At 40.9% G+C, this 15,083-nt stretch overlaps 2 protein-coding genes across 3 annotated transcripts in view; one reads left to right on the top strand and one right to left on the bottom strand.

Moving 5' to 3' along the window:
• Nucleotides 1–262, bottom strand: part of ascl1a (achaete-scute family bHLH transcription factor 1a) — a 2,147-nt gene extending 1,885 nt beyond the window's left edge. The window contains exon 1 of the mRNA XM_020646598.3: nucleotides 1–262. This exon is cut by the window's left edge and continues 875 nt beyond it. The gene's annotated coding sequence lies outside the window, so the exon portion shown is untranslated.
• A 3,356-nt stretch (nucleotides 263–3,618) lies between these two features.
• On the top strand, nucleotides 3,619–12,420 carry itfg2 (integrin alpha FG-GAP repeat containing 2). Of its 2 annotated transcripts, XM_020646559.3 has the most exons (12): nucleotides 3,624–3,961; nucleotides 4,133–4,228; nucleotides 5,294–5,335; nucleotides 5,436–5,616; nucleotides 5,715–5,854; nucleotides 6,011–6,159; nucleotides 6,260–6,354; nucleotides 6,452–6,505; nucleotides 7,859–7,950; nucleotides 8,396–8,513; nucleotides 9,264–9,437; nucleotides 12,267–12,420. In XM_020646559.3, the coding sequence occupies exons 1-12, from the start codon at nucleotides 3,866–3,868 to the stop codon at nucleotides 12,341–12,343; spliced, it is 1,314 nt and encodes a 437-aa protein (XP_020502215.2). In that variant the 5' UTR covers nucleotides 3,624–3,865; the 3' UTR covers nucleotides 12,344–12,420. The 2 variants fall into 2 exon arrangements, with proteins under 2 accessions (XP_020502216.2, XP_020502215.2); XM_020646560.3 differs by lacking the exons at nucleotides 7,859–7,950; nucleotides 8,396–8,513; nucleotides 9,264–9,437; nucleotides 12,267–12,420 and adding an exon at nucleotides 7,367–7,852 and having other exon boundaries at nucleotides 3,619–3,961.
• The last annotated feature ends 2,663 nt before the right edge of the window (nucleotides 12,421–15,083 follow it).

Genomic DNA, 15,083 nt, shown 5'->3' with positions numbered 1-15,083 from the left:
GGACGCGTGCCACTTGAAGCACTAAACAAACAGTCAGTGGTGAGTTTTTTCTTTCTTTCTATCTATCACGAGTGTCACAGAGGTGAGTGGAGGAACAGAACGGAAAGTTTCAACGGAGAGGAGAAGAGTGGAGGACAACATGTTCGCTCTCTGTGCGTAATGAGCAAGAGCAACTTCCAAATCTTTATTTTTTTGTTCCAAACGAAACTCCCTGATTACGCTCATGTTTGATTAATGCATTCATGTAGTTTTGTAACCTTTAAAAATGACAGTTTTCCCATCGTTATCGGGACTAAATATAAAGAAAAACATGTACATTAGAACCCGAATGGATCTTTTAACAAATAACTTTTAACTTGTGAAAAAACGATCAGTTCTTTACTGAGCTAAAAAAAAAAAAAAAAAAAATCACATCTTGAATAAAGTCTTTCCAAGGTTGGGCTGGGACTTTCCCCTCATATTTCACTGAGCAGACACACTAACTTTGAACTTTAACACAGAAAATGACTTTTAACACTTTCATTTCAACAGGTGACATCAAATCAATCAGTGGTTTGAGGAGTGGAATCAAATCCAGCGGTTGTTCAAAAGAGAAGAAGAAGAAAGTGAATCAGATATTTGGTTTCGAAGGGATTGTTTTGTCAAATTAAATAACCTCCTGATTCTCCAGAGAAGACCTATCCAGCATGGCAGAAAATAAACTTCCATGTATCCATACTTTGGTTTATATTTTGAGGTTTTCTTAGCGCTGGTTCAAGCTGTGATGTTGAAAGACAGCTCTGCTCGCAGCAAACAAACCATCCGGACTTAAAACAACTCTCCACATGCTGCAGTTTTATCTCTGAATGTAAATCAGTCATTCGCTGCTCTAGTTTTATTGTTAACATTACAGACGCGTCTGAATGCCGCTCGTTTGAGGCTCCATTGTGCACCAGAGGCCGAATTTTCCACTTTGATTAGAGCAGATCATCAGCCGCGCACAGGCGGAACGAAGGGGCGCAAATCTGCGGAGGGGCCCTAAGAAGCAGTTTGGGAGGAGGCTTTGTGTATGATTTGATACACCCGATATGGTTACAGTAGCGTCGACGCGCCGAGTCCTGTCGATTATTGTCGCTTTGAAAAAAAGTGTAGAATAATAAAACAAGTCTTTCAGCGCGGAACAAAACAAGGAGCAAAAACACCCACTCTGTTTTTCTCTGAGTGTGATTGCGCGTGCACGCGAACGTGGACGCGTAATATCCTCCAGAAGAAGAGGAGCCAGGGTTAGGAATGATTAGTTTTCAGTTTTTTAATGCATGAAAATCTTCTTTTTTACTATGACTGTTCCCCTCCGTACATCATATTAGAAACATGTATGTATGAGTAGTGTGTTCAAGTTCAATAAAACAGAGAAGTCATGACACAAACAGGTTCTTCTTCAAACCTTTCCTGCGTAATTTGTGCGTAATTCAGCCGTTACGCATGCATTTCTGATTTCTCTGAAGTTGTGGTGAATTGTATGGTCCCATTAGTTGTCCAACAAAAATAAGTTGATGCCATAGAGTTCGTGTTTGCGTTTGCATATAGTGCAAGGCGTGAGTGATCAATAACACAAAAACAAATAAAAAAGAGGAAGATTTACTTTCAAACCTTTTTTGTGCGTAATATTTCAGCTTTTTACGCATGAAGTGCTTTATCTTTGTGTCCCTTCCAATGCTCGTCTCCTGTATAAGTAACTTGGGTGTGTGTATGTGTGTGCAGATAACCTCTATTCACCCACAGCCTCACCCTCCTCCTCTGTTTCTTTATTTCGGTCCTGAAGAGCGGATTGTAATAAATTGTGCAATTTTTCTGCGTTGGCAGTGGCATTCAAAATCAAGCTTGCATTGAGGAGCCCCCTCCTCCCCTACCCCCACCACCAATACTTTCTTTTCTTTCCCTCCCCCTCTATTCTCTCTGTCTCCCTCCCCTCTTTTTTTCAGCGCAGCAAGAGAGTTTAGAAAAGAAGCGTGGGTTGTATTCAGCCTCCCCCTGCACCCCTCCGCCACCGCCAGGCTTTCTGAAACCTATCCATGCCCTGTCAGTGTGCTTCCAGAGTCCAATTAGCGCTTTGTGAGGACTTTCTCTCCCTCCTCTGCTGCTGCTGCTGCTGCTCTTCCAGAGGCTGGGAGGGCGCTCAGTTCTCTTGAGGGGCTTTCCAGTCATAGCTGAGTGTAATAATTAATATGACATCTGGGCGCCCGAGTTCCCCTTAAACCACTTTATGTGTTTCAGCCTCTTCTCCTTTTTTATCTGTTGGGAGACAATAAAGCAAAACAAAAAAACCACAAGCAACCATATCGACCATGCAATCTTTGTGTGTGATGATGTTAAAGGATAATCGAATTTGTTTGTCATTAAAAAACGTTTTTCTCACAATGTTTTCTTTCAGCAGGTGCACCAACAAACACGGATACAACATGTTACAACAGGAGTTTAACTGAAACTTCTTTCATCCAACGAGTGTGCTAAAAGTTACTTTCAGGAACTATGTTGTAAAAGTTTAACAGTCGTGGAAACTTTGACGTGGATTTGTACATAAAACTAAACGATTTAGATAAAAAATTAAAATATGCAAACACTTGATTTGAGCATTATTATAAAAACTTTGCAGGGAAGAGTTTCACTGAAACCTGCAGCAAACTTCTCCTGACCAACTTTCAACAAAATTGTTTTTTCATACAATTCACACAGAAGGGAAAGGGTTTTAATAAACTGATAAACAAAAGAAGAGAAATAATGATTGAGGAGGAAAGACGAAGGGAAGAAAACAGAATAAACAATCCTCCCACCCATTAACATTGAGCTAATGGCATTTTTAAAATCACTACTCTTCCTGTGTTGGACTTCTGACTGCTCATGATATTTGTGTAAACATCTCCTCCCTCCTGCCTCTGCTGCTTTCTGACATGAAAACCTGTGATTGATTGTCGCCCTCTAGAGGACAATGCTGGTACTTCACATTGTGAATCAGATCTACATTTTTTCTTGTTTTTTTTAATAGTAAACAAAACTATACACATATATGCCTATATGTATGTGCAAAAGGTCAAACGTTTGAATAAAATAATACATTGGGGATAACAAAACAACTAAAAGATAGCGGCACCTGCAGTATGCTATGGAAGCGATTAGTGATCAAAGTTCAAATGATAAAGCTAATTTGAAAAATCAAATGCATTAACAGAAATGCTTTTTATTTTTTTAGAATATGAGTGTATTATTTGACTCAAAAATAAAATGATGATTAATTTATCAAATTTGAATTTTAGTTTTCAACTTAAAAAATGACTAGAATTAAAATGAAGAAGAATATTACATTTGCTTTCTCATTTTCAAAATGTGTGTCTTAATTCAAATGAAAAATCTAATTTTAAAATGAAAATACAGTAACAGAAACGCGTTTTAATTTTCAGATTATAGGTGCATTATTTGAAAATATTTTAAAATGAATATTCAGTCATCCAGTTTGCAATTATACTTTTACTCTCTATGTGTGCAAACTGCGCAGTTAGAAAAGTAGTAACAGAAAAAAAGCGAGAGTTACCGTTTTTAGATTCTCGAAGACGATCTTTTTGTCTCTACTTACTTGCCGTACTTTTGAGATCACATGCCTTTGTTTACCAGGAAGAAGCTTTGTGTGCGCTGACTGAAAAAGCAGCCTTTACAGCTACTTACATGGCAAACTTGTTTATCTGAGCTTTAAAGAAACTCAACAGAGAGATATTTAATAAACCAAGCGATGACGTTTGCATGCTCTCTGGTAATTACGCGTTTTTTTTCCCCTCAGCTGCAGAAATGTTTAACAACAATCATCAGCTGTGACGTTTAGCTTCCCTCAGCGGCCATGCGGGCTTTAAACTACGTTCAGCGTGTGAGTTTGGACTTTACAGGAACTCTGTTTCCACATGCGATCTGTCTGGGAGACGCAGACAACGACTCTGTAAGGAAGTTCAACTTTTATATTATATTATATATATTTTAAAACACAAACCAGATGAGCCAATGAGCATGCAGAGGAGCTGGACACCTGACCCTTTATAATTAACACCAAGGGTCGCGTTATTATCAGTGTTTGTTCATTCCCTTGTCTTTAACTGTCTTCTGTCTGTAGCTGAACGAGCTGGTTGTGGGAGACACGAGTGGAAAACTGCTGGTGTACAAAAATGATGAGTCCAAACCGTGGATCACGAGAACCTGCGTGGGCATGGTGAGTGCTGAGACTGACGGTTTGAACGTTTCTCGTCACCTGTCACAGGTTTTTCAAAATAAATGTAAGATATTTTTTTGGATATGGCTCAAATATCAGTGTCTTAATGCAATTTGAGCAGAATTAAACTTTAATTTCCTCAAAAACTGTACAGTAAAGTCAGCTGGAAATATTCATGACCACAGTCAGGGACATGAGGAACAAGAATCCATTGAACGTTTCTCGTCACGTATCACAGATTTTTCAAAATAAATTATTAAGACTCAAATATCAGTGTCTTATTGCAATTTGAGCAGAATTAAACTTTAATTATCTCAAAAACGATACAGTAAAATCTGCTAAAAATATTCATGACCACAGTCAGGAACATGAGGAACAAGAATCCATTGAACGTTTCTCGTCACCTACCACAGATTTTTCAAAATAAATTAAAGATATTTTTTTGAATATGACTCAAATATCAGTGTCTTAATGCAATTTGAGCAGAATTAAACTTTAATTATCTCAAAAACTGTACAGTAAAGTCAGCTGGAAATATTCATGACCACAGTCAGGGACATGAGGAACAAGAATCCATTGAAAGTTTCTCGTCACCTGTCACAGATTTTTCAAAATGACTAAAATATCAAAGCGTCTAAGGGCAATTTGAGCAGACTTTACCTTTAATTTTCACAAAAACTATACAGTAAAATCTGTACAGATATTCATGACCACAATCAGGGACATGAGGAACAAGAATCCATTGAGATTTTTCAAAATAAATTATTAAGACTCAAATATCAGTATCTTATTGCAATTTGAGCAGACTTTTCCTTTAATTTAAAAAAAAGAAAACTATACAGAAAATCTGCTGAAAATGTTCATGACCAGACAAGAATCCATTGACAGTTTCCCGTCGCCTATAAAATATTTTTCAAAATAAAATATAATACGATAGTCATGTATTGAAGTTCTCAGTTCTGGTATTGTGACACAACTCTTGCAGAATCTGAAAACTCTTTTATTCAAAGATGACTGAAACTGAACGTGTTCGTTTGTGGTTCTTGTATCGCGTGTGTTTTGCAGCTGACCTGCGTTGCAGTCGGAGATGTCTGCAACAAAGGAAAGGTGAGTCAGGAAATCATCATCTGCAGGATGTCATGATGAATGTTTCTGATGAGATGTTTCCCTTCATTGTCTTGTGTTTCATTTTCTTCCCGTCTGAAAGAACTTTGTGGTCGCTGTGGGTGCAGAGGGCTGGTTTCACCTCTTTGACCTGACAGCTGCCGCTGCAAATAAATCCGACTCGTCGAGCCAGTACGAGTTCATCTCCTCCTCCGACGACCAGAAGCCGCTCTTCACTCAGCACATACCTGCCAACACCAAAGTCATCCTCATCAGTGACATTGGTAAAAACCTTCCTCTATTGCTGTTCTCATATATGAAACATTTATTATTCCTGCATGTTGGATTTGACTTCAGTGTTGGCTCATGTCTTCACATGTAGACGGTGATGGCCGCAGTGAGCTGGTGGTCGGTTATACAGACCGGGTGGTGCGAGCTTTCCGCTGGGAGGAGCCGTCTGAGAGCTCAGACCTGGGATCAGGACAGCTAGTCCTGCTGAAGAAATGGCTTCTAGAGGGGCAGGTACGCTGAGCTTCAACTCTCAGTCTGATAGGGGGAATGTGAGGCAGAGTGGAGATTGAAGTTATACTGGTGAACGTTGATACATTAGTTCATAGATTTACAGTTTCAAAGACCTGCTGGTTGAAAACAGGTCTGTCGATAATGTGTATGTTTCAGGTAGACAGCTTGTCAGTGAATCCAGGTCCTGAGGGTTTACCAGAGCTGATGGTTTCTCAGCCGGGCTGCGGCTATGCAATCCTGCTCTGCTCCTGGACCCAACAGGACTCCAGCGACTCAGGAGAGGAGGCCCCTGCCACCCCTGGGAGGTAAACCCCTTTACAGACTGAAGCTACAGACATATAAACAAAAAAACAAACTCTGATTATTTTTGTCTCTTTAAATCTCCTTCGATGTCTTTTTCCTCAGTGAGGGACCTTCCAGAGATGTAGTTCTCCATCTGACCACCGGGCGGATCCACAATAAGAACGTATCCACTCATCTTATCGGCAGCATCAGCAAAGGTACCAAACACACTCAACCTGAAGCTCTTCAGTCAGGTGTAACTTTGAATAAGTTACTCATGAGTTATAATTTATGTGTTGTTGTTTTTTTAAACAGGCTCTAAAGAAGAATCTTCTAAATGTGGCCTGTTCGCTCTCTGCACTTTAGACGGTGAGTCATGAATTTAAAACATGTTTAATAGTCAGCAACAAACCTGAACTCTTGTCTAGTTTATACATAAATATGTCCTTATTGTGTGTCGCTGATTTCCTTTCAAGTTTTATTTTCACTGTGTTGTTCTCTTCTTTTCATCAGAGCCTTAAAACGCAAAGGTTTCATAAATTAGTATCCAACCTTAGATCGCTGTCATAAGCTTCTCTACAGGTGTTTTCAGACGACCGCTTTGAGGTGCAATATTTGCGCCTTCAATATTCTGTATCTGTCCCTAAAACACATAAAAACCTTAATTTGAATGTTTTAATAGCACTTCCACTGCTGATGGGATTTATACCAAAAATGATTGTGTGATTATATTAACCTGAGTGCCAAGAATTTCTCCTTGACCAATCAGAAACTCAACAGAAGTCAAAGCAGGTGTTTGTTGTAGGGCCAGGCCGATATCGGATTTTTGGGTCCAGTATCGATATTGGGGAGAAAAACAATCCAATACCCATTTATAGGCCTTTAATCTGTGCTCATAATGATGTCATCATATAAAGTCAAGATGCACCAGTGAAGATCTGAATCACTGTTTTTCTCACATCGTATTTAACCCCTGATAGGCACTTAAAGACATGATGCACGGGGGTCCTCACACCCCTGATGAGTAAAAATCGTTCTCATTTAAAGTGTGTGACCTCGTGTTGAGACGGTGTGAACACCAGCTGGCCGAGAACTGAGCTCAGCTATGTGTCATTTCTTTATTGAGTCCAGAAATGTTTTTTTTTAAAGTACTCTTAGGATGATCAGCCAATCAGAGGGCAGATGTAAACGAGGGCCATATGTCTTGTGTGCCACTTGTTGTATCTGTAGCAGGAGTAATATGTTCAGGAGCGGAGCTGTTAGCCAGTGTGGAGGATCCTCCTGGCAGCAGCAGCAGAAGCAGATTTCTGGCAGACGGCTCAGAGAGCAGCTGGAGAGTTCATCAATATTTAAACAAGAGAGGATGCAGAGGGATTATCATCACCGAAGGCTTCCGCCTGCCAGCTCACTGTCTCCCTCTGGTTGACACGACGACGACGAGCCAGCAGAGAGGAGAGAGAAATGACTTCATCAAGATCATTATGAGACGCTATCAGCAGCTTCTACTTCAGATCTGTTGACTGCAACTTCAGAGATGATTAGTCAAAGATGTCAGAGTGTGGAGGGGTTATTCTCTCACCTCGTCTTTAGGAAGATGTTTGGACTGAACTCAGAGTCGACTTCATTGTGCTTCGTGCTATTGTTTGAATATTATTGCACACAAACGCATACAGCTGTACTTAAAGGTTATACTGCTAAATCTAATTGTGTAAATCCTCGTAGGTACCCTGAAGTTGATGGACAGCTCGGAGCAGCTGCTGTGGTCCGTCCAGGTGGATCATCAGCTCTTTGCACTTCAGAAGCTTGACGTCACTGTGAGTTTGTGTAAATGCTAAATGGACCTGACCTGGACCGATCACACCTGCACATTCACACACAAGCTGCTGTGTAACGTGACCGTCAGAATGACCAAATCCATTTATTCAAATGATGAAACAGCGAGGGCAACTTGGGGTTAAGTGTCTTGCCCAAGGCCACATCGGACATGTGGCTGCAAGAGCTGAGGATCGAACCCTCGACCTTCCGACTGGTGTCTTAGGAGTTTATTTAAAGATGCGGTAAAAGCCCAAATTATCAACGTGAAATTTTAAACTATGAGCAAAAAACTTGTAAAGATGTTCCTTTTCATCAAGACACAAACCTAAAAAACAAGACCAGATGTGAGCTGGGTCACTTTTAACTCCTTTTATCAGAAAAGCAAAGACGTCCACTTTTTGTTTAGATGATCATGATGAGGTCATGTGTTTGTTTTGTTCTTAGGGAGACGGCAGGGAGGAGGTGGTGGCGTGCGCCTGGGACGGTCAAACGTACATCATCGACCACAACCGGACGGTCGTGAGGTTCCAGTTCGACGAGAACGTCAACGCCTTCTGTGCGGGTGAGGGACACCTCCTCCAAACAATCTCACCTATCAGTTTGGATTCTCTCCTGTCTTCTTGTCTCTTGGAACGTTTCTGTTTCTATTTCTGTTTTAAAAAAATATATATTGCACGTTCACTTATTATGTCGGCTTAGGCTCTGGTTTGTCAAAATTCCATAATGTCTCCTGAAGGGAAATCAAAAATATGAGAATAACCTGAAAAATAACCCTCTGAAATCATGCCTGCAAAAAAAGGCCTTCAAACTTAAATTCTAATTATAAGCTTTTTTTATTTTCATTATTTAATCAAAGCCAAGCGAAACATCTCATGACACCAGCAGGGGGCAACATTGAGCTTTGGATTCCCCCGATCGCTGCTCGTTCTTCTCCTGTCTTGTATTCTCTGCCTGTCTTTAAATATTCCTTTCTGCAGAGACTGAACAAACAGTCCTCCGATTAGTCAAAGCAGCTGATACGACGTGTTCAGCATTAAGCGGATAAGAGAGACTGTGTTTGATCTTCCTCAGTGAATTGGGGTTTGTCTCTTTTCACCCTCCTCCTCTCTGCTCTGCTCTCTGCTGCTCTGTGGGGTCATTACAGCAGATTAGATTTGCTCCTCTGTTTGTGTGCAGGCTGGCTCTGCTACAGAGGCTCATATTAGTCCTGATGGGTTCATTGGGATTCACACAACAGACCGTATCCTGATACTGCAGCCACATATTGATTGAAAAGAACAGCCTTCATACATGTCATTTGTTATGTTTTCAGGTCAGTATACGTGTAAGGAGGGTAAGAACAGCCCCTGTCTGGTGTATGTGAGCTTCAACCACAAAATCTACGTCTACTGGAAGGTGGAGCTGGAGCACATGGAGTCCACCAACCTGTTCAGGGTCCTGGAGGAGAGACCAGAGTTTAGGAGTCGCCTGAAGGCGCTCGGAGTCGGTACGTTAAAAACCAAAAAAAATAAACTAAAGACAGTTCTTTATAAGGATGCTGATTCACATCTCCTCTCATTGTCAATCTGAGAGACCAACTGTGAATATCTGTCGCCAACTTTTCTGCCGTTCTGTTGTGAAACTCCGAAACTTGAATACTAATGAGGACGAGAAGAGAAAAAAGATCTCCACATGGCAGATTTTTACTACTAACAAGGGTTGGCAGGTTGGTGAGTAGCAGGGATAAAGAAACAGTTCTCACATTCACCGGTTTTTCTCATAACTAGATTTCCTTTCTGTTTTTTTTTTCTGGACCACATGTGAATTTTTAGTTGTAAATCTCTTCTTCTGATAGCCTGCCTGTCTTTGCTGAGAGAACAGCTTCTGTTGCTTGAGAATCTCAATCCCTAAATCCAAAACTAAACTAGATAAATGTTTAAAAAAATGTAGTCTCCACCAAGGCTGACACGATTCATCTACTACTTTTTAAAGGTCACATATTCTCCTCCTTTCCAACCAGTAAAAATAAGTCTCTGAGCTTCCCAAAACATGTGTGTGAAGTTTCTTGTTCTAAATCCACTCTGATCCTGTATTTGATCATGTCGATAAACCCCTCTGTTTCAGCCCTGCTCAGAACAGGCTATTTCTGTGTCTGTAGCTTTAAATATGCAAATGAGCCTTATCTGACCACGCTCCCTCTCTGGAAGGGGATGCGGCATGGGCTTTGGCACCCCATGCCCAATCAGTTGGCCATATGTTAAGTGATTTGAGTTGCACATCTCAAACAGCAGGACAAGAATGTGTGCGGCGTTAAAATGTGATTTTCTTTCTCCTGAAACGTCCTCACAAACAGAGCAGAAAGAGATAACATTAAAAAGCTCTTTAGGCGAATCAATTAGCCTAATGATCACATCTAACGACGCACGCACCTCTTCGTGGGCCAGTCGGCTCATTAGGATGGGAAAAAAAAACAGAGTCATTTACAAGAAGAGAGTTTGGTGAATCCAAGTTTTAGCATTTGAAGTAACACAGCTCACAGGAACAAATTAAAGAGAGGTTTACGATTAAAACACAAAAGTTGCATAAGCTGTCATGCCTCTCTGTAATTTATTATACACACATCTACACATTAAAGAGATCGAGGAGGAAAATGTATGGAGGAAGAATCAAATCAAACGTTTCCTTTTTGCAGCCAAGTGTATATAAATCACTTGCGTGTGAGTAAACTTGGCTAAAAACACCGGAGTGTGTCCAGAGAGGCTCTAACCCACAAGCACAAAAGCAGGAAGAGAAAAAACACCCTCTGACTCTTTCCCTCTCTTGAATCATTCTTTCGTTGCTGACCAACTTGTTCCCGGTGACTAACACGATGTTTAACTAAGTCAGTAACCTGGTTAATCATTGAAAATGTGCACAATAGTTTCATATTTTCCTTCCTCTACAACATCCATCCCGCTTCTGTCAGGCTGCGTTTTTATCAGCCCTGCATGTTGTGAATGAAACGATGTTACAGGAGAGCGTAAACCTGATTAAAACACAATTTAGTCCACGGTCTTTGGTCTGCATGGATGACCAGCTAGTCAACCACGCCTGAGAGTGAAATGAGTGGAAACCTGGTCAGCGAGAAGGAAACAACAATGACACACACACACACACACACACACACACACACACACACACACACACACACACACACACACACACACATGTTATCAGCAGGACTCTGGAGCATTCAGAGCGCAGATGAAAATTCAGGTTCCAGCTGATTTTATTGAAGCCTGATGGCGGTGTTAGTGTAGCTTCCTGCTGCCCGTGTTAATAATTCAACCTCTGGGCCTGTTGTGTTTCTTTTGACTGTGATTTCACCGACTTGTTACCTAACCCAGTGTGGCAAACGTCTGATGCAGGAGCCCAGGGACAGAGAGAGAGAGAGAGAGAGAGAGAGAGAGAGAGAGAGACATCTGCAGAAAAAGAACAGTGTGAAAATGTGTCTGAGGGATATTCTGCTGTGGAGAAGAACATGTGATTTCACAAGCAAAAACAAATTGCCACTAAATGCACAGAATGACTAAAAGGAAAACAAGTAAAAAAAATAAAACGCTGATCTCGCTTGTGGTTTTACTGCAATCCGTATCCTAAAGTGGTAGGCGGAGTGACATCATAGCAGCAGGCGTCCAGCGCCCCTCTGCACCTCTGAGGTTGTCCATGGTGACAGTTTACAGACATCGTTCGGTCAATCAGACATTTACTTGAATCTTGTGTCTTTACAAAATGAAAAATGTGTCAAGTATCGTGACACGTATTCAATCGTGAGCTGAGTATACGCTTACATCCAGAAGCAGGAGTAACATCTTCCACTGAGGATTGGAAAATCTGACTGGCAGGCTCAAAACAGTTTACAGTCATGTTCAGTATCGGACATAAAAATGTCTCCTCAGAGGTTTTTTTTTTTAAAGGTTTATTTTGGGATTTTTCTGCCTTTATTTTAGAGACAGGACAGTGGATAGAGTCAGATTTGAACCCAAGCCACCGCTTGGAGGACTACAGCCTCCGTACATGGGGGCGCATGCATTAACCACAAGGCTACCAGCGCCCCAGGCAGTCAATACTCTCTGCTGTGCATCTAATTGATTCAATATTTCTGTTTGGACCGACGACCTGTGCCGTCCCCAGCACAGCTGTCATGGCTGAAAAGTGAAATGCTCACCCTGGTAACAGTTTGAGTTCCTACAAAAGGAAGAAGAATGGGGAAAAGTCCTCGTGTTGTTTATCTGCTCCCAAACTATGTTTTTCATTGTCTTTGATCATTGCCATGTTTGTGTTTTCCCCTCCACAGACAGCGAGGACCCAGCAGCAGTCAGAGCACTGGTTTCAGATCTCCTCTACACGGACTCAAAAGCCTTAACACAGTGACACACATCCACACTCTGCTGTCCCCTGTTACCTCCCTGTGACTGTAAATACTCTGTTAATAAACTCTGAATGTCTGACTCCGGTGCTGCTCACTCGTTATTTGTGCTCCCCCGCAGACAGACGTGACGGGTTTTAGGTTTCTGATCCGTCCATGTCATTCGTTTTCTGTCCGCATGGGGTTGCTTCTTCTCACAGGGCCGAGAGGATGAACGCTAAAGGGGGAAATGCTGTGTTGTTTAGCCTGCTGTGTTCAGGGGTGAGCGAGGAGGATCATTATTATGCTGCTGTCAGTCAGCTCCGACTAGCTCAGATGTTGTGAGCACCTATTTTCCTTCTCATCATCTGAAGCCTCTTTATATTTGTATCCATTGCAATCCTCTCAAACATATCAAGCTCTAAATATGTTACGTAATACGCACACATCTGTTGCATAATGTCTGTGTTTGTTTGTCGGCTCCTGCGGGGCGTGATGATCGCAGGTAGTGGAGGGAATCACCCACTGTTCCCACTGGGAGGATCCTATAACCTCCTTTTGTGTGTGTGTGTGTGTGTGTGTGTGTGTGTGTGTGTGTGAGTGACTGTCTTCTCCTCATGCAAAATAAATGAGCTGTGCATGTTTGTGTGTGTTTGTGTGTGTGTGCCTCGGGGTGAACGCAGGCTCTCATGTCTCCCGTGTTTTTAACCTTTAGAGGCGTGCCGGGGGGAGGGATCCACCTATAGGACCCCCGCCGCTCTCAGAGCTTCAAGTTGAGATGATTTGTTTTTTATTGTATTAAAAATTGAAATCCACCTCATTACAATAAAACTGTCCGTATGAACACAGGAAAACAAAGCAAACAACAATGACAACATACTTTCTGTAATGTCTACATTTCTCTTTTTGAAATACTAGTTCAGGATGAAGTGTAAAAACGTATCTACAGTAGTAGTCCTTTCGTCCCTTTCACATAAAAACATGTATTTGGGGAAGCTCCTCAAATGTGAAGATTTACTGCTTTTCCTTTATTCTTTATTTTATTGTTTGTTTTGATGCTGTTAGTTGGGTAAAACAAGCATTGTGACGATGTCAATTTGGGCTGTGGGTCATTGTGACAGCATGTCTCACTATTTTTGTTTTTCTTCTACAAATCAAGCCATCAGTTAATTAATCAGTCAAAGACAGATTCATCCATTGTCCTACTCAAAAAAAGTTCCCCCTCAAGGAATGTCAAATTTGATTATGGAGTGATGTAACATGTCAAAATATATCGGTCACAGCTGTGAATGTTCTGTAGGAGTATTTTAAAACACTCTTAGAGTCTCTGGATAACATTTGTGTTCTTAGACTTTATTTCTTCAGTGCTAAACATTTCCCTGTAATCAGTATTTCCTTCATCGGAGGTTGTAACATTTTTTTTGATCATCATAATCATAATGTTGACTGTACAGATGTTTGAGTGTCTTTAGGTCAAGCAGTCCTTTCCATAAGTAGATAAGTCATCACTGTTTTATCAGTAAAACCAACACACGTACTGAGCTGCAGTTGGCCTTTTAAGCGAAGAACATTCCTGCGCAGTAAGCTCAGACTGATGTGTATTTGTTACCATTAATGGTCATTCAGGACCTGGACGACACATCTGGTTGTAGTTCCTATGGATCCTGTCTGTTATATAAGGATTAAAGTGTGTTAGCTTAGGTTTGATTGTGTTTAAATCAACTGCCTGTCTTCTGATTTCATTCAGATTTCCCAGAGAAAATGACAGCCACTTTTAGTATGCAGACCCCACCCTGGTTTTTCCCCCTTGACTCTTGTGTGACTTTGACTTTTTCCCTGATATTTTCCCCGAGCAGGCAGGCTGGACATAAAACATGTCTCATACATCTGACCCTGCGGGAAAACCACACAGGGGGGAATGGCCTGGCCCCTGATCTATCTGACCTTGTGTGTATTTCTGTCCGTCTGTAGATTTGTCTGCAGCTAATTTAGCCATAAGTTCAAGAGTTTGCAATAAATTATCTATCATTTTTTTTTAGCAACATTAGTACCATCTGGAAGTTGGCTCCAAATGAGATATTGCCTCTAGGGAGTTTTTTTTAATATAATTTGGTCCCATGAATAATTTTGTGTTCAGTTCTCTGAGGGTAAAAAAGGTCACGATGGTACATGAGATGATTACATGTCAAAAATTATCTTTGATTATGCAAGATCTACCTCTGTGGTCAGTGACTTCTTGTGTGTGCACAGAGCTGATCACTTATAATAACTGTTCACTATTATTGACAGACCCAAAACACAGTTGTTTATAGGCTACTAATTAATTTTGCAAAATGATCTGTTGTCCTGGAATATGCAAAGAAAATTTAAGTTTGAAAAATGTCTTTATTTCTCTTGGATCTTCTATGTTAACATATTTCATCCCCAGCTTCCTCTGTGACAGGTTATGAGATAATGATTGGATCATGAACATCATGAATCTTGACTTTCAAGCAAAGTTTGCTGTGATGACTTTTGACCTTTCTGGATTTATGATATTTCATTGGTTCCTTTATACCATTAAATCATTACAAGTCTGAAAGTCGGACTGTCTGTGTTACTACAGGTGTCAAATCGAATCAGTAAAATCATCATAAATCATTACGGACCTCATTGCTTTTGCTTTTGTTGATGAAGATTCACAGATTTCTAATAGCAAGTAGGCTAACTGTTGTGGAGATTGTGTTGCAATAGATGGACGATAACCTAAAGAAGAGGAACAGCCTG

Source organism: Labrus bergylta, chromosome 23, assembly GCF_963930695.1.
Source record: "Labrus bergylta chromosome 23, fLabBer1.1, whole genome shotgun sequence".
In the NCBI taxonomy this organism is placed as follows: Eukaryota; Metazoa; Chordata; class Actinopteri; order Labriformes; family Labridae; genus Labrus; species Labrus bergylta.
This window is presented reverse-complemented; position numbering and strand designations above follow the sequence as displayed.